Source organism: Oncorhynchus mykiss, chromosome 20 (assembly GCF_057628025.1).
Source record: "Oncorhynchus mykiss isolate SJ-2025 chromosome 20, ASM5762802v1, whole genome shotgun sequence".
In the NCBI taxonomy this organism is placed as follows: Eukaryota; Metazoa; Chordata; class Actinopteri; order Salmoniformes; family Salmonidae; genus Oncorhynchus; species Oncorhynchus mykiss.
This window is the reverse complement of record NC_143041.1, coordinates 10,348,217-10,366,358: the sequence shown is the minus strand read 5'-3', so window position 1 is coordinate 10,366,358 and position 18,142 is coordinate 10,348,217. Positions and strand designations below refer to the sequence as shown.

Below are 18,142 nucleotides of genomic sequence, written 5' to 3'. Positions count from 1 at the left end.
TTAAACGCCCTCAACGACACGTGCCAGTTGTATAATACACAGGAAGGTCAGTGCTGTAGGATGCCTTTGAAACTTTCAGGGACACTTGCACCGTAATGTACAATGATGAACCCATATAAAAACATTCTACAGTTCCAGGGAATTGAATTTGGTCAGATACTGTGGATTTGGGTGGGGTTTGTGTAATAACACAGCCTCTACATTATCCTCATAGGATGTTCTCTACGTTGTCTTTCCTTTTATATGACTTTACAGTAGAACAGACAGTGATAAACTACATAGACCCTCTTATTATATAGATATACCTGTCTGTCAATATGGAATTTCTCTCTGTTTCTACCTCTGGTTCTGTGTCTTTAGTTGCATCATTGTATCTCTACCTCTAGATGTAGAGGAGATGCGTGTTTCAGTCCAGTTCCTCAGGCGTCGGGTTCCTGAGCGAGCCATTTATAGTTTATATATCCTGCAGTACACACCCTGCAGTCAGCCTCTATCTCTCCAATGTAACATTAGACATGTACAGGAGGCGTGTGTGTGTGGGCTTACACACACAAAGCGGACCTGTGTGTATGTGAGACGGGCTTACATGAGTTAAAGCCAACCTGTGTGTTTGTGTGTGACTGTTAACCTGCCTATGACTCAGCAGGAGGGCACATTCTGAGAGATCGATGAGACGCACCTGAGCCGTGGAATCCCCTCCCTCGCCTCCGGAATGCCAGACCATTTATTACCTTTAATTAAATGGCAGTGGAATTGTGTCTCGGCTCGCCGACTCTGATAACAACGGCCCAATCGTCCCTCCGAGAGCTCGTCAGCCGGCTTTCAGAGATCTCCCATCCCGAGTGTCCTTTGTAGGGGTAAAATGGGATGCGATAAGCAGGGTACAAAGAGCAGGGGAGAAAGGCAGGTAGTTATTATTTACAGCACTGTAATTCTCTTAGATTCTGATTGATTTCCCCTCAAACCAACAGTAATCATCCGCACAGGCCCTGTAAGAACATATACCACTACACACCTTTTCTGAACATACACACACACACACACACACTTGCACCACCCTTGTGCACAGTCTCCAGTGACAGTAAGCAATCACAGAAAACCTGTAGGGCTGCATGTATAATCCAGCTCCAGAGATGGGCTGGGATTTACAAGGCTGTAAACCCGCCACAGACACAGAAACCAACACAGTTACTGTTCCTGTCTGTGTACTGTTCCAGTCTGCTGCTCTCTCTGCATGGGCCTAGGCCTTGATTCTCTGTTTGTGTGTGTGTGTGTGTGTGTGTGTGTCTGCAGGGAGAACGAGGTCCTCAAGGTCCAGCTGAAGAAATACGTGGGAGCTGTCCAGATGCTGAAGAGAGAGGGGAGCCAAGGAAACGACACTGGTAAGACCACACACACACTCTATCTCAACACTATCCAGGCGGTATCATAACCGGCCGTGATTGGGAGTCCCATCGTCATCTGGGTTAGGGTTTGGCCGGGGCAGGCCGTCATTGTAAATAAGAATTTGTTTCTTAACTGACTTGCCTAGTTAAATAAAGTTGAAATAAAATAAATACATGTATCTAAACAGGGCAGGATAAATATCTTCTCTTTTGCCTGACAAGGTCAGTGTTGCGTCACCACTCAAGGACGTCAGTGGATAATAAGCCTGGTTTGAGATATGCCTCTGTGATACGTAATTCGTTTCCCTCCTTTTGTTACTTAGTCATTTTTGGGAATTTGGATAAAAGTGACTTTCTCTCATGTTGCCTGGGGATAAATCCACGCTGTGCAAAGGGTACAGAGATAAGACTGTTATATCAAAGGGAAACAAAATCAACATGGCAGATTATGTAGGGAGACAGAATGCTTAATGACATTTTGGGAGGAGAGACGGTGATTATCAGTACTTTTCTCGGGTCCTGTCGACACTGGTATCTCTGGTATCTCCCTTCTACAGAGACAGGGATTCTCCTCAGGCACTGTGTGGGACACCCGTAAGGCACAAGGATGCCTAGGATATCGGCCAATTTAAAACGTGACTTGTGTTTTGAGAATTGTGATGTAATGTGCTTGTGGATGTTCAGCATTGTTGGGTTGTTTTTTAAGTGTTTCATATCAGGATCATTGCTTTTGTGTAAGTATCAAATATATAAATAATTTTTATATTTGTTGAAATAAATCATGTTTTTAGTTGAAAAAGGTGACTTGGCTTCTGCCACTTGTTAAGGGGAAGCATGCACACAATAGTTAGAAAAATATCCCAGACACACAGCATCTCATCTCTCAGGTCTCAGCAATTATGTAGTAGTCAGACTCGTCAAATCTCCAACATGGATGTTTGTCTAAAGTGACACGTGGAGCAATGCTCTGGGACACTGACAATGTGTAATAATGAATTGGCTTCCGGAAGGCTGTAGAATCCTGACTGAGGTTCCTTTTCGACACTAATCAAGGGCCTCCGCACAGCCGCCGCCTGATGAATTACCCACAATCCTCCTCAGCCTTTCATGGTCCCCAGTGGAGTCTGGCCCAACAGTGTACATAGTGACGCTCTTGATATAAATATCCCAATTTGGCTTTTCCCTTGTTCTCTTTCGCTTTCTTCTCTCCCTCGCTCTCTCTCTCTCTCTCTCTCTCAAATCAAATTAATTTTCAGCAGATGTCACAAAGTGCTATACAGAAAACCCCAGCCTAAAACCCCAACCTGCAAGCAATGCAGATGTAGAATCACGGTGGCTAGGAAAAACTCCCTAGAAAGGTAGGAACCTAGCAAGTAACCTAGAGAGGAATCAGGTTCTGAGGGGTGGCCAGTCCTCTTCTGGCTGTGCTGGTTGGAGATTATAAGAGTACATGGCCATTAAGGCCAGATTGTTCTTTAAGATAACCAGCAGGGTCAAATAGTAATCACAGTGATTGTAGAGGGTGCAACAGGTCAGTACCTCGGTAGTAAATGTCTGTTAGCTTTTCATAGCCGAGCTTTCAGAGATCGAGACAGCAGGTGCGGTAGAGAGAGAGAGAGTCGAAAACAGCAGGTCCGGGACAAGTTAGCACGTCCGGTGAACAGGTCAGGGTTCCATAGCCGCAGGCAGAACAGTTAAAACTGGAGCAGTAGCACGACCAGACTGGGGACAGCCAGGAGTCATCAGGCCAGGTAGTCCTGAAGCATGGTCCTAGGGCTCAGGTCCTCTGAGTGGGGAGAACCTCGCTCTCGTTCTCCATCTCTGTAGAAGTGTAGAACACAGGCATACTGAATCCCCTTTTGCGTATAAGTCAAAATAATTTCCCCCCTGCATCCCTTCTGTCTCTATTGCTAATGATGTGCCATACTCCATCAGGCTTTGGTGTTGAGTTACAGCTGAAAGAGTTGAGAGGGGAAACAATGAAATTGATGCACAAGCGCTACAATACAGGCTTTGTTTCATGTCCTGTCAACACTGTTCACCTGATCATCGCGCAGCCTTTTGAAACTCCTCTAATGATGCAGCTCAATCCAGATGTCATCTTTTGAACGCAGCTCAGGCATAGACAGGCTACTGACAACCCATCTGAAACAGCTTTCCTCTCGTTAAACTCGACGCTGTTTTCTCTTCCCTCCTCCTGACGTCTCGTCTATCCACGTTTGTTTGGATTCTCCCCAGCTGTCGCCGTAGATTGTGTGTGTCACGGTGTCTGTATGTTATTGCTGTGTGGCTGACTGACTGACAGCGGCGTGAAGGGAAGGCATGCCACATTGTTCCCATGTGGCGTGTATCATTATTTGTGGTTATGGGATGAGACAGATTGTATGGGATGATTAGTACGGTGTATATAGTCAACTAATATGTCTCTCAGTCTTTAGGAAAATCTTAGAGAATACCCTAGAGCCACTGGCATAGTCGTGCTGTACAGTAGTTCACAGTAAGCTGTGAATTCTCTTGGGAACCTTCACAAAGTATTCACACCCTTCACTTTTTTATTTTGTTGTTTTACAGCCCGAATATTACATTTAGTTGTTTTTGTCCCTGGCCTTTCACACAATACGCCATAATGTCAAAGTGGAATAGTGTTTTGAGAATTGCTTTGGTACAAATGAATTAAAAATGAAAAGCTGAAGTGTCTTGGGTCAATAAGTATTCAAACCCTTTGTTATGGCAAGCCTAATTGTATGTGTGGGGCACATGAGTAAAAATGTGCTTAACAAGTCACGTAATAAGTTGCATTGGCTCACTCTGTGTGCATTAATAGTGTTTAACATAATTTTTTAATGACTGCCTCATGTCTGTGCCCCACACATACAATTATCGGTAAGGTCTCTGTCGAGCAGTGAATTTCAAACACAAATTCAACCACAAAGACCAGGGAGTGTTTTCCAGTGGCTTGCAAAGAAGGACACCTATTAGTAGAAAAAAAGCAGGCATTGAATATCCCTTTAAGCAGGTAAAGCTCTTCTTTTCTTTTTTTTGTTGAATTTTACCCCTTTTTCTCCCCAATTTCGTGGTATCCAATTGTAGTAGTAGCTACTATCTTGTCTCTTCGCTACAACTCCCGTACGGGCTCGGGAGAGACGAAGGCTGAATGTCATGCGTCCTCCGATACACAACCCAACCAGCCGCACTGCTTCTTAACACAGCGTGCATCCAACCCGGAAGCCAGCCGCACCAATGTGTCGGAGGCTACACCGTGCACCTGGCAACCTTGGTTAGCGCGCACTGCGCCCGGTCCGCCACAGGAGTCGCTGGTGCGCGATGAGACAAGGACATCCCTACCGACCAAGCCCTCCCTAACCCGGACGACGCTAGGCCAATTGTGCGTCGCCCCACGGACCTCCCGGTCGCGGCCGGTTACGACAGAGCCTGGGCGCGATGGCACAGCTGGCACAGCTGGCGCTGCAGTACAGCGCCCTTAACCACTGCGCCACCCGGGAGGCCTGCATGGTAAAGCTCTTAATTAACACTTTGGATTGTGTATCAATACAACCAGTACCTACAAGGATACAGGTGTCCTTTCTAACTCAGTTGCTGGAGAGGAAGGAAACCGCTCAGGGATTTCACCATGAGGCCAATGGTGACTTTAAAACAGTTACACAGTTTAATGGCTGTGATAGGAGAAAACTGAGGATGGATCAACATTGTAGTTACTCCACAATACTAACCTAATTGACAGAGTGAAAAGACTGAATACAAATATTCCAAAACATGCATCCTGTTTGCAACAAGGCACTTAAGTAATACTGCAAAAAAAATACAATGTGTAATGTTTGGGGCAAATCCGATACAACACATTACTGAGTACCACTCTCAATATTTTCAATTATAGTGGTGGCTGCATCATGTTATGGGTATGCTTGTGATCTGGGGAGTTTTTCAGGAAAACAAATACATGTAATGGAGCTAAGCACAGGCAAAATCCTAAAGGAAAACCTGCTTCAGTCTGCTTTCCACCAGACACTGGAAGATTAATTTACCTTTCAGCAGGACAATAACATAAAACACATTGTCAAATCTACACTGGAGTTGCTTACCAAGAAGACAGTGAGTAGCTTGAAAATCTACTTGAAAATCTATGGCAAGACCTGATTTTGTTTAGCAATGATCAACAACCAATTTGACAGAGCTAGAAGAGTTTTGAAAAGAATAATGTGCAAATGTTGCACAATCCAGGTGTGGAAAGCTCTTAGAGACTTACCCAGAAAGACTCAAATCTGTAATTGCTGCCAAATGAGGTTCTAACATATATTGACTTAGGGGGTTGCATAGTTATCTAATCAAGATATGAGTATTTTATTATTCCAGATGTTTTACTTTCTGAGGACACTGTACTTCCATTTCCGAGCATGCAATACATATGAACATTTTCTATACAGATTGTTTAGCTAAACTCGCTGTAGGCTTGAGATATGCATCAATTTAGCAGTGGTTCCCCATATTTCAAGTATTAAAATCCAATGAAGTAAGCGAAATCCGAGTACGAATAAACCAATGAAACACTGGCCACAGAGGCATGATATGAGGGTCAACTTTCTCTGTCCCAAGGTAACGATTCAACCTTCTTCATTTCATCTTTGTGATTCTCTCCTTCCAGTATCTGTTTACATTTAAGGTATTAATCTCAAACGCATATTATTTCTTCTTCTCCTAAATTAGATTTAGGCGCTCTCTGACCCCTGCTAGATTCATCTGTGCTGGAGCGTCTCACTTCATACGCTTTAATACCTCCATTTATAAGAAGCCCTCGACAGGCGGGATTAATCTCAGTTCAGAAAACAGATTACGACGGCAGTTAAAAACGAATCAACACACAAAGTGACGTTGCTTCTCATGCTCCTTTGACAGACAGACAAGCTACTTAATGAAGGAAGCAACCAGTAGCATTTTTCACCTACGTGACTCAGGCCGCCAGAGATATGTTACTAATTCATTACACACACACACACACACACACTGCCATATCTATCAGACCTTCCACGCCGTAGGGTCATTGGTGTGTGTGTGTGTGTACGCGCCCGCACATGTGTAATGGTGTTTATTGTGTTTGTGTTGACCAATGTCAGTTCCTGGGGGTTGACATGGGATGAGTGTTTATTAAACAGATGGTGTGTGTAAGGGAGATTGGGGTTTGTGCCACCACCATGGAGCCTCTTAATGAAACAGAACTGTGTGTGCGTGCGTGCGTATTAATTTATTTTGCTTGAATAGAGAGGCTCGTTTATTAAACCAGAAAGTGTGTGTTGGTGTGTGAGAGGCTCTTTATTAACCAGCCGGTGTGTGTTTACCTGGGTGGAGAGGTGTTACAGAGACAGGTTGGCCAAGGTGTTCAGCTGAAGGGGACCGGGTGGGGCAGCAGGTCTCATCACCTGAGCTGTACAGTGTTAATGAACATTTTAATCAACGACCGCATGCCAGAGATGGTTCAGTGTCATTATGTACTGTAGCCTCCCACCTGGCCAATCTTCATGAGGGGGAGATGATAGGGCAAGAAAAGGGAGAGTAGACGGGGTGAAGTGGGAGATGAGGGGGTGGTTGAGGGTGGCGGGGAGAGTAAGAGGGGACAGGGCCTCAGGCTGCTACAGGGCATCAGGTGAAATACCTGGAGGAGACCTCCAAGATGCACCTCTCTTCTATGTCTCCCGTGGTGTTTATCAGCTAGACCTATCCTTCCAACACCTGGTCCCCTATGCACGCATGAACACACACTTGCATGGATGCGCACACACACACACACACAGTCAGTAAGGGATTACATCTGGCTCCAGTCTGGGGAACCTGTGTTGTATTAACAGGGTAGCCAGTCATTTACTGCATGACTGCCCAGCCTGATAACCATTTGATATTCAGCATGCAGAGGAGAGGAGTGCCAAACACTGTTCAGATGAAAGGATGGGGAAAATGTGGTGTGGGCACGTAGGCTGTTCTTTACTAAACTTGTTTTGTCATTGTCACAAAGTCACTGGGTGGAGTAGCTGCGTGTGTCTGTGTGTGTGACTCTGGGAGGGAACTCATTCTAACTGCGTTTGTGTGTGTGTGACCTGGAGCTGGGTGATATTGACAGAAATCACAACAAATTTACTGAATTATCACAATAACAATAAATGGAATGATATGTTCATAACATTTAATGTGCACCACAGTCATTTTTTAAATATTACCCTTTAAACTACTACTACTATTTTGAATGTTGTAGCTATCAATTGTTAACCATCACAAATATTAGCAAATGTTTCATTTCAAACTTCATATTTTTCTATTAGGGCCCTATAGGTTATTTATCATAATGAACTATATCAGCAAAATGTCCACAATAAGTTGTCAGTATTGATAATTTTAGGTTTATCGTCCCAGCTCTACTGTGTACTCTGAGTGTGTGTTTTATAATCACACCAACAGCTGTATGTGTCAGCCACCTGCCGTTACTCAGATTAAACTCAACTTCAGAGGGCCTGCGCAGCACCGCTGCAAAACACTGTGGCAGCTCGCAAGATGGGCGGGGCTTAGGGATGTCACAGAGACTTCAGAGGCGCTGGGCAGTGACCATAATCAAAGTTAATCGGTGATCTCCCAGGGATACAGAGATAGGTGATAATGAAATCAAGGAGACACCCTGCTGCCAGCAACGGTTTGGGTCTCACTGTGCGTCCCTTTCAGATGCACCTGTACTACCATTACTGTACCTCAGTTCCACCTCGCAAAGTTTGCATTTCCTTCTCATTTAACTACTCAAAGTACAGGACTTTCCAACTGTTGGCGATGACGTAGTGGTGGAGAGTCGACTCCAAAATAATTGATTCCTCGACTCCTTACACATCGACTCCCGGTGTCGACTCCCATTTCTGAATATCAAGATTAGATTATTAGTGAAGAGAACGAGCATGAAGAGCAAGCTCGAGTCTGTATCACATTAGTGGAAACCAAATTTGTTCTCAGGGCAGGCCTGCTGGTTTTGACTAGCAGAAGTAACTTTTTGTAGCCGGTTAAGAGAACTTACACAGTAGGTTAGGATAATTATCGTGGCAGGTTGGGAGTATTAGGTTAAGGTTAGGAAAGGGTTAGATAAAATTATCCCCGAGCAACACGACAACCAGCTCTGCCCTGAGAACTGTCTTGATTTCCACTAATGCGATGCTGCCAGGGCGAGGGAGAGAGAGAAGGGGACAGGCAAACTGTGGTGCGCATACACTACTGGTCAAAAGTTTTAGAACACCTACTCATTCAAGGGATTTTCTTTATTTTTACTGTTTTCTAGATTGTAGAATAATAGTGAAGACATCAAAACTATGAAATAACACATATGGAATCATGTAGTTATTTTATATTTGAGATTCTTCAAATAGCCACCCTTTGCCTTGATTACAGCTTTGCCCACTCTTGCCCCCCCCCATGCAAGTGTAATTAAATGAGCAGTTAGCATTTGATTAAAGCTGTGATTAAATGTGATTCATCATGTGTATCATCATAATCTGATGATATGGAACATGCGGTACATGTTACGCTACACACCAAATATAGGCTACATCTGCTGGCTCTTGCGCTTGATGTTCCATATTTCTATGTATTACGATTCCATTGTATCAATCAGATTAGTGTTTTGTTGTTCAAAGAGCTCTTTGAACTTGTTCATGAATTTTTCAAACCTGACGTTTTGTTATGGTGTTATCAGCTGAATCAGTTTTAATTGAGTGTGTTGTTTGATAGCCTGGCGTCGAGCCACGCTCTTTGGTTTAGAAGTCGTGAAGGGTTGGATTAGAGCAGATTTCTCATCAGAACGGGGAGAATTCTGTTTCTCCGTTGAACTTGATTCTATTTTGCACAATGTTCAGGGCCTTACAGAATATCTGGAAACCTTTGTGTCATATAACGGGGATTAGGTGTGAACTACTAACGACTGTGAACCCAAATAAGGAAGGTATTTGTAAAGCGTTATACTTCTATCAAATTAGTTGTCAAATGAAAGATAAGAGTCTATATTTTGGAAGAATGAAGGCATAGATATATTTTTCAACTATTTTCCATCTTAAAAATGAGGCATAAGTAAAGGCTTTGATTTCTGGAAAAGCAGATGGAGAAGGGATTTTAGAAAAAACATATACTAGAAAAAGTCTTAGGGCATCAGAAATACAGTCGTGGTCAAAAGTTGAGAATGACACAAATATACATTTTCACAAAGTCTGATGCCTCAGTTTGTTTGATGGCAATTTGCTTATACTCCAGAATGAAGAGTGATCAGATGAATTCCAATGAATTGCAAAGTCCCTCCCCCAAACATTTCCACTGCATTTCAGCCCTGCCACAAAAGGCCTAAGAACACAGCCATGAATAAAGAATAGTACCAACACATCCTCCGAGAGCAACTTCTCCCAACCATCCAGGAACAGTTTGGTACCGAACAATGCCTTTTCCAGCATGATGGAGCACCTTGCCCTAAGGCAAAAGTGATAACTAAGTGGCTCGGGGAACAAAACATCGATATTTTGGGCCCATGGCCAGGAAACTCCCCAGACCTTAATCCCATTGAGAACTTGTGGTCAATCCTCAGGAGGTGGGTGGACAAACAAAAACCCACAAATTCTGATAAACTCCAAGCATTGATTATGCAAGAATGGGCTGCCATCAGTCTGGATGTGGCCCAGAAGTTTATTGACAGCATGCCAGGGTGGATGGCAGAGGTCTTGAAAAAGAAGGGTCAACACAGCATCAACTTCATGTAATTGTCAATAAAAGCCATTGACACTTATGAAATGCATGTAATTATACTTCAGTATTCTATACTAACATCTGACAAAAATATCTAAAGACACTAAGGCAGCAGACTTTGAAAATGTATATTTGTGTCATTCTCAAAACTTTTGGCCACGACTGTACATCAAAAGACAAGAATGTTGACGTAAAGGTCAAGGCTGACTGCGACAGAGCCTGGACTCGAACCAGGATCTGTAGTGGCACAGCTAGCACTGCGATGCAGTCCCTTAGACCACTGCGCCTCTCGGGAGGCCCTGTGTTTTTATGTTTTGTAGTAAAACAGATATAGGAAAATAAGTTTGATCAATCATCAACTAATTAGTAGACAATTAGTAGCCATCTTTCTCTCTCTTTGCCTCTCTCTCACATTCCAGTTAATGTCACCTTTCCCAGCTTTTACTGACACCTACATGAGTCCCCTCTGCTTCCATTTACTGTAACCAGTATCCTCACCCACTGAGCACTGGCCAACACCGGACGTCATTGAAATTTGGTCAGTCCACCCTGGCGGACCGGAATAGACCAAATCTGAACCTCTTATAGATGTGTTTCACAAGTTTGGATAGTACAGTACGGTGAGTACAGTACAATACAGTAGTAGAGTACAATACAGGTCAGTACAGTAAAGAAAAGTAGATTATAGTACAGTAGAGCAGGTCCCCAAACTGTGGCATTTTTGGGGTTGGAACTCAGTCCGGCTTTCAACTTACTCTTGAAAGTTGTAATAGTAGAATTCACTAATAGAATCCTTCTGTCATGTCAGTCATTGCATACCTTCGAGTTATTTATTTGTCCAGATGAAGCGCATGTTTTTTTAGCCCATAGAACAAAATCTAATGTAACTTAAATATCACATGGATACACATTAGACATGGCAAAATGTATAGAAATGCAAGAACATGAGCTGTAAAACTGCAAATGGTCTCTGCACCTCATGGCAAAATGTATAGAAATGCAGGAAATACGGTTTTAAACCTGCAACATTTTCTCTCTGTCAACAAGTGGGGTGTAAACAGTTTGTCTCATGAACAGTGCTTGTGCCCATAGGGGTTCCCCAATGCTGGAAGGGGGGCCTGAGTAAAAAAGTTTGGGAACCCCTGCAGTAGAGTACAGTATAATGTACTGTACTGAACTCTACTGTGCTGATCTCTGCTCTACTCTGCACTGTCCAAACTTGTGAAACATGTGGAGAATGACATTCATATCCATAATTATGCATCTCTGTGTCGTATAGATCAGGGACCCATGATGTAATTCCGTTACTGGGTGTAAATCCACTTCACATACTTTAGTTCAATAACCAAAATATACTTTTTCAATCTCAAGGTGTCATGTAATAGCTGACACCCCATTCTTTTCTGCAGACATCTTTGAATCTTAATACAGAGCAGATATTGTGAGTCTTTGGAAAATTGACTCGCATAAGAACCTGAGGTAGATTGTATGCTAATTCAGCTACTGAAGATCACATCTGCACAGTTCTTCCACTAAATTCGTTTTTGTAAATTTTTCTGTGGAAATTGTTCAAAGTAGTCATTGTACATAGAGCTGTATGGTTTGTTAAAATTTGAAATGAGTGTTTTTTTTGTTTGTCATACGTTTTTAAAGTGAAAAAAAAAAAGAGTAAAAGTGTAATTCCATTACAGTGGAATTGTCCATATGTTTATAACATGCCAGGCATAGTGAAAAGCACAGGTGAGTTTTGCTTCAAGTCCTAAAGCATTACTTTAAATAGGACGGAAATCAAATCTCTGATTGAAATATTGAACACTGGAAACTGGCCCATGAAATCCCTGTCCTCCGTTCGAAATCGTCTGTAATGGTAGTTGTAGGGAGATGAAATGTTATTTATATTGGATTGTCTTTAGGCCGACCTCTTGACCTGATTTAACAGGCTGGATTTGAGTAATGGGCCTCTGGAGATTCTCACATGAGAGGGAGAGAGAGAAGTAGCAGTGGAAGTAGCCGAGTAGAGGGAGAGAACAAAGAGGGAGAGGGAACAAAGAGGAGAATGAGATAAGTACAGTATACCTGGAGTTTTAGCTGTGGCAAAAGAAACGTTCCTTTCATCCTCGCAGGTAGAGAAGTTTGAATGCGAGTGCTCTTCTTTGTGTTAGTCTGAATATGAAACACAGTGTTAGGGAATGTTGGGGCTGCTGTTGACACCTGCACAACACTTCCTGGAACTTCATTGGCTAATGAGCGTGTGGCTGCCAACACAACAAGGCAGGAAATATTAAAGGCTGCTGTTGGAAACCAGGATCTTAATATAGATATGTAATCAACAGATCAGCAGAGATGATTTAACAGACATGTTAAAGTAAATACTGAGACAGATAATCAACTGACTATCTGGGATATGTCAAAGTAGCCTAAATACTCAGGCGTTTATCAACAGAATAGCTGGGTAGATTTCACGTCTGTCAAAGTAAATAGGCAACTGTACTTTCCATACAGTGGTTATTAGACAGCTTCTTTCACTGTCATCCTATCTAGAATGGTAGAGAATTTCTAATCAATGTACTATAATGGTAGAAGAGAAGGTAGCAGTAATCATCATTATGCTAACATAATTGTCTCTCTCTAATATCTAATGGAAGTTTAATTTCCACCATAATTGTCTGCCCTCCTGATTTAAATCAGATATTCACAGGGGTGTTTGTTAACCATAGTTGCTTAATAAAGTTGCTGCTTGTATCTTTTCTTTCCTAGTAGTGTCTGGATGCATGTGTGACATATTAACGTTTCTTCTCCCACCTAGATAATGCATGGATCGCTTCTTCCTACCCATCCTGACTGCTCTGCTATATCTTTAACCCATAGATGGCAGTGTTTCCATGACTCCATATGAGCCCTGTCCTGTATGGTGAGGGGTGTGAACCTGGGGAGCAGAGCAGACAGGCCCTGACAGCTCTCCCTAATGTAGATTTACCATAATGTCCTTGTAGGAAATGAGATGTACAGTGTTAAATAGTTTGGAAAGACATTTGACACATCTTGCGCCGCTGCCTGCGATGACCTTGCTGTAGAACCACAGACCAAAACGCTTCAGACTGCCTTTGAGTAATGACGCTAATGATTGGGACCAGAAAATTCATCCTTTTCTCTATCTGGCACCTCTGATTTTAACCTGTTGATAAGTTGGCTTTGGTCTAACTGGACAGAAACGACTATATAGTAATATTTCCTTTAACTGTTCACCCCGACCCGCCTCTGTGCTTCTTCCCTCTCTGGTCTCTCAATTAATACTTCCTTTGTTCCTGTAGCCATAGAGAGGCAGCGATCTGTTTTATTTTTATCCGCACAAAGAGGGGAGGCCGAAAAGGTTTTATTTTTAAAAGGAGATGTCATTCTCTGTTGAGGACTGTTAACTTTAAAATGGTCCTTGCTGCGGTGCTGTCAGAATTTACGCGTCTCTTTGTGATGTAACGGACTGATGACGGCTAACTGAAGTTTTAGGAAAGTTGTTCCAGCAGGTCGCATCAAATCATCAGACAGGATGTTTAGGTTCAGTAAGTAACAACTCGTATGAGATGAGGACATTCATTAGTAGTCAGCGATTCTCACCTGCAGCGAGGCATAACACACACACAACCACACACACATACAGTGCCAGGATTTTTTATGAATTTATTTGCAAATTATGGTGGAAAATAAGTATTTGGTCAATAACAGAAGTTTCTCAATACTTTGTTATATACCCTTTGTTGGCAATGACAGAGGTCAAACGTTTTCTGTAAGTCTTCACAAGGTTTTCACACACTGTTGCTGGTATTTTGGCCCATTCCTCCATGCAGATCTCCTCTAGAGCAGTGATGTTTTGGGGCTGTTGCTGGGCGACACAGACTTTCAACTCCCTCCAAAGATTTTCTATGGGGTTGAGATCTGGAGACTGGCTAGGCCACTCCAGGACCTTGAAATGCTTCTTACAAAGCCACTCCTTCGTTGCCCGGGCGGTGTGTTTGGGATCATTGTCATGCTGAAAGACCCAGCCACGTTTCATCTTCAATGCCCTTGCTGATGGAAGGAGGATTTCACTCAAAATCTCAAGATACATGGCCCCATTAATTCTTTCCTTTACACGGATCAGTCGTCCTGGTCCCTTTGCAGAAAAACAGCCCCAAAGCATGATGTTTCCACCCCCATGCTTCACAGTAGGTATGGTGTTCTTTGGATGCAACTCAGCATTCTTTGTCCTCCAAACACGACAAGTTGAGTTTTTACCAAAAAGTTATATTTTGGTTTCATCTGAACAATATGATATTCTCCCAATCTTCTTCTGGATCATCCAAATGCTCTCTAGCAAACTTCAGACGGGCCTGGACATGTACTGGCTTAAGCAGGGGGACACGTCTGGCACTGCAGGATTTGAGTCCCTGGCGGCGTAGTGTGTTACTGATGGTAGGCTTTGTTACTTTGGTCCCAGCTCTCTGCAGGTCATTCACTAGGTCCCCCCGTGTGGTTCTGGGATTTTTGCTCACCGTTTTTGTGATCATTTTGACCCCACGGGGTGAGATCTTGCGTGGAGCCCCAGATTGAGGGAGATTATCAGTGGTCTTGTATGTCTTCCATTTCCTAATAATTGCTCCCACAGTTGATTTCTTCAAACCAAGCTGCTTACCTATTGCAGATTCAGTCTTCCCAGCCTGGTGCAGGTCTACAATTTTGTTTCTGGTGTCCTTTGACAGCTCTTTGGTCTTGGCCATCATTAAAAATCCTACAATGTGATTTTCTGGATTTTTTTTCTCATTTTGTTTGTCATAGGCGAAGTGTACCTATGATGAAAATTACAGGCCTCATCTTTTTAAGTGGGAGAACTTGCACAATTGGTGGCTGACTAAATACTTTTTTGCCCCACTGTATTCACCCCCTTTGCTATGAAACATTTAAATAAGATATGGTGCCAATTATTACCAATTACCAATTATCTTCAGAAGTAACAATTAGTTAAATAAAGTCCACCTGTGTGCAATCTAAGTGCCACATGATCTGTCACATGATCTCAGTATATATACACCTGTTCTGAAAGGCCCCAGACCACCAAGCAAGCGGCACCATGAAGACCAAGAAGCTCTCCAAACAGGTCAGGGACAAGGTTGTGGAGAAGTACAGATCAGGGTTGGGTTATAAAAAAATATCAGAAACTTTGAACATCCCACGGAGCACCATTTAAATCCATTATTAAAAAATTGAAAGAATATTGTACCACAACAAACCTGCAAAGAGAGGGCCGCCCACCAAAATTCACGGACCAGGCAAGGAGGGCACGAATCAGAGACCCGGAAGGAACTGCAAAGCTCCACAGCAGAGATTGGAGTATCTGTCATAGGATCACTTTAAGTCGTACTCTCCACAGAGCTGGGCTTTACGGAAGAGTGGCCAGAAAAAAAGCCATTGCTTAAAGAAAAAAATAATCAAACATGTTTGGTGTTCGCCAAAAGGCATGTGGGAGAATCTCCAAACATATGGAAGAAGGTACTCTGGTCAGATGAGACTGAAATTTAGCTTTTTGGCCATCAAGGAAAGCGCTATGTCTGGCACGAATTCAACACTTCATCACCCCAAGAATACCATCCGATGAAAAACATTGGATGTTTTTCATCGGGCAGGGACTGGGAAACTGGTCAGAATGGAATGAATGATGGATAGCGCTAAATACAGGGAAATTCTTGAGGGAAACCTGTTTCAGTCTTCCAGAGATTTGAGACTGGGACGGAGGACAATGACCCTAAGCATACTGCTAAAGCAACACTCGAGGAGTTTAAATGGAAACATGTAAATGTCATGGACTGGCCTAGTCAAAGCCCAGACCTCAATCCAATTGAGAATCTGTGGTATGAATGAAATATTTCTGTACACCAGCGGAACCCATCCTACTTGAAGGAGCTGGAGCAGTTTTGCCTTGAACAATGGGCAAGAATCCCAGTGGCTCGATGTGCCAAGCTTATAGAGACATACCCCAAGAGACTTGCAGCTGTAATTGCTGCAAAAGGTATGGATGTATGGACTTTGGAGGGGTGAATGGTTATGCACACTCAAGTTTTCTGTTTTTTTGTCTTATTTCTGGTTTGTTTCACCCCCCAAAATTGTGCATCTTCAAAGTGGTAGGCATGTTGTGTAAATCAAATGACACAAACCCCCAAAAATCTATTTTAATTCCAGGTTGTAAGGCAACAAAATAGGAACAATGGTAAGGGGGTGAATACTTTCGCAAGCCACTGTACATCCAAACACACGCACACCGCTCTCCGAGGGTGTCTCAGGGAGAGTTGCGATATGCAGAAAGCACATTTCCAGTTCACACATGAGTATTAATACACACTTGAAATAGGACAAAAATAAGCACCCACCAAATTATTATTATTATTATTTGAAGTGTGTGTTTTTAATGCCCAGAGAGTGACAGGAAAGGTCTTCCGTCAAACGGTGTGTGTTTTTGAGAGAGACTCCTTGTTCTCATAATAGCCTAGTGATAACATCAAAATATCACAAAGCCCTCTGCCAGCACTAACAGCAATCATCTCTCTCTCCCCTCCCTGACTCTCTTTCTCTCTCTCTCCATGTGCCACTCTCTTCCCCCCCTTCTCTCGGTCTCTCATCTCCATCTCTCTCTACATGTGCCTCTCTCTTCCCCCCTTCTCTCTAAAAATAGGAAATGTCTAAATTACACTTGCTAATAGGATGCGGCGGCAGCTTTTTCTCTCTCCTTGTCTTCAGTCTAATTCTGCATCAGGGACAGAGCACATTTCACTTGATACCAAATGAAAGGCTTTTTCTTATCGACTGTTAAAAGAAGAGTGATGAGGGAATGGGAGGAGTGTCTGAACTTCAGTTGGGGGGTAGAGAGAGTGGTTTATAGAGCGAGAGGAAGTGTGCTATATACAGCCAGATCCTCTTTTCCTCTTATCTTCTCCTTTACTGTAGTGGATGTCCCTCCATCATCTTTAAACAGATAATAGTTAATACTCCCCTCTGCCTCTAGAACTCCCCTCTGCCTCTAGAACTCCCCTCTGCCTCTAGACTAAATACCAGGACAAGCCTCAATCCCAGTCACAATCGACTGTTAAAATGTAATACAATACACACCAGGCAACTCTGGGCTTCCTTTAGTTTCCTACAATGCAATGTACTTATGTTCTGAAAGCTTTTTATTGTCTGCAGAATGTTGTCTGGTTCTTCTCCTATCAAAATACATTGTAGATGCACAGTAAAGTTAAATCATGGTACACTGTAGCCTAGATTGTGTTACTGGAAATCATGTTTGTGCATTCAGCCTTTCATTTGTTAGAAAACACATTTCATGTTGTGTATAGTACAAAACAAACAACATGACTATCATAGCATCCACGCACACCATATTCATAGGATCAATCACCAACCTCATAGTCCTCAGCTATCTCTGTGTGTATTGTGGGAATCCATGTGTCTGATGTTGGAGCTCAGTAATGATCTTCAAATCAAATTTTATTTGTCACATGCGCCGAATACAACAGGTGTACTGTAGACCTGACAGTGAAATATTTACTTACAAACCCAACACTAGATATGATATGCAGACACTCTTGGAAGAAAATGTAACTTAAATGGAAAATGTGTTTGTCATTAAAAACCAACACATTGTTCTGGAGAGTCCCCTGCTGATTATAGACCCATAGGTTTAAAATTTGGGACAATAAAATAATAACACAGCATACTAAGCAATAGAATGGGAAGACTTGATACATACAGTGCCTTGCGAAAGTATTCGGCCCCCTTGAACTTTGCGACCTTTTGCCACATTTCAGGCTTCAAACATAAAGATATAAAACTGTATTTTTTTGTGAAGAATCAACAACAAGTGGGACACAATCATGAAGTGGAACGACATTTATTGGATATTTCAAACTTTTTTAACAAATCAAAAACTGAAAAATTGGGCGTGCAAAATTATTCAGCCCCCTTAAGTT

At 42.7% G+C, this 18,142-nt stretch overlaps 1 protein-coding gene across 3 annotated transcripts in view; it reads left to right on the top strand.

The window, feature by feature from the left end:
* The window catches only part of LOC149974360 (sorting nexin-29-like), a 117,269-nt gene that overhangs the window by 15,417 nt on the left and 83,710 nt on the right, over positions 1-18,142 (top strand). For all 3 annotated transcript variants that reach the window (XR_016489306.1, XR_016489305.1, XM_090212149.1), the window contains exon 14: positions 1,294-1,382. Coding sequence is in view for 1 of the 3 variants with exons in the window: in XM_090212149.1 (XP_090068275.1) it covers positions 1,294-1,382 (89 nt within the window). In the remaining 2 variants the exon portion in view is untranslated. The remainder of the gene's footprint in view (positions 1-1,293; positions 1,383-18,142) is intronic.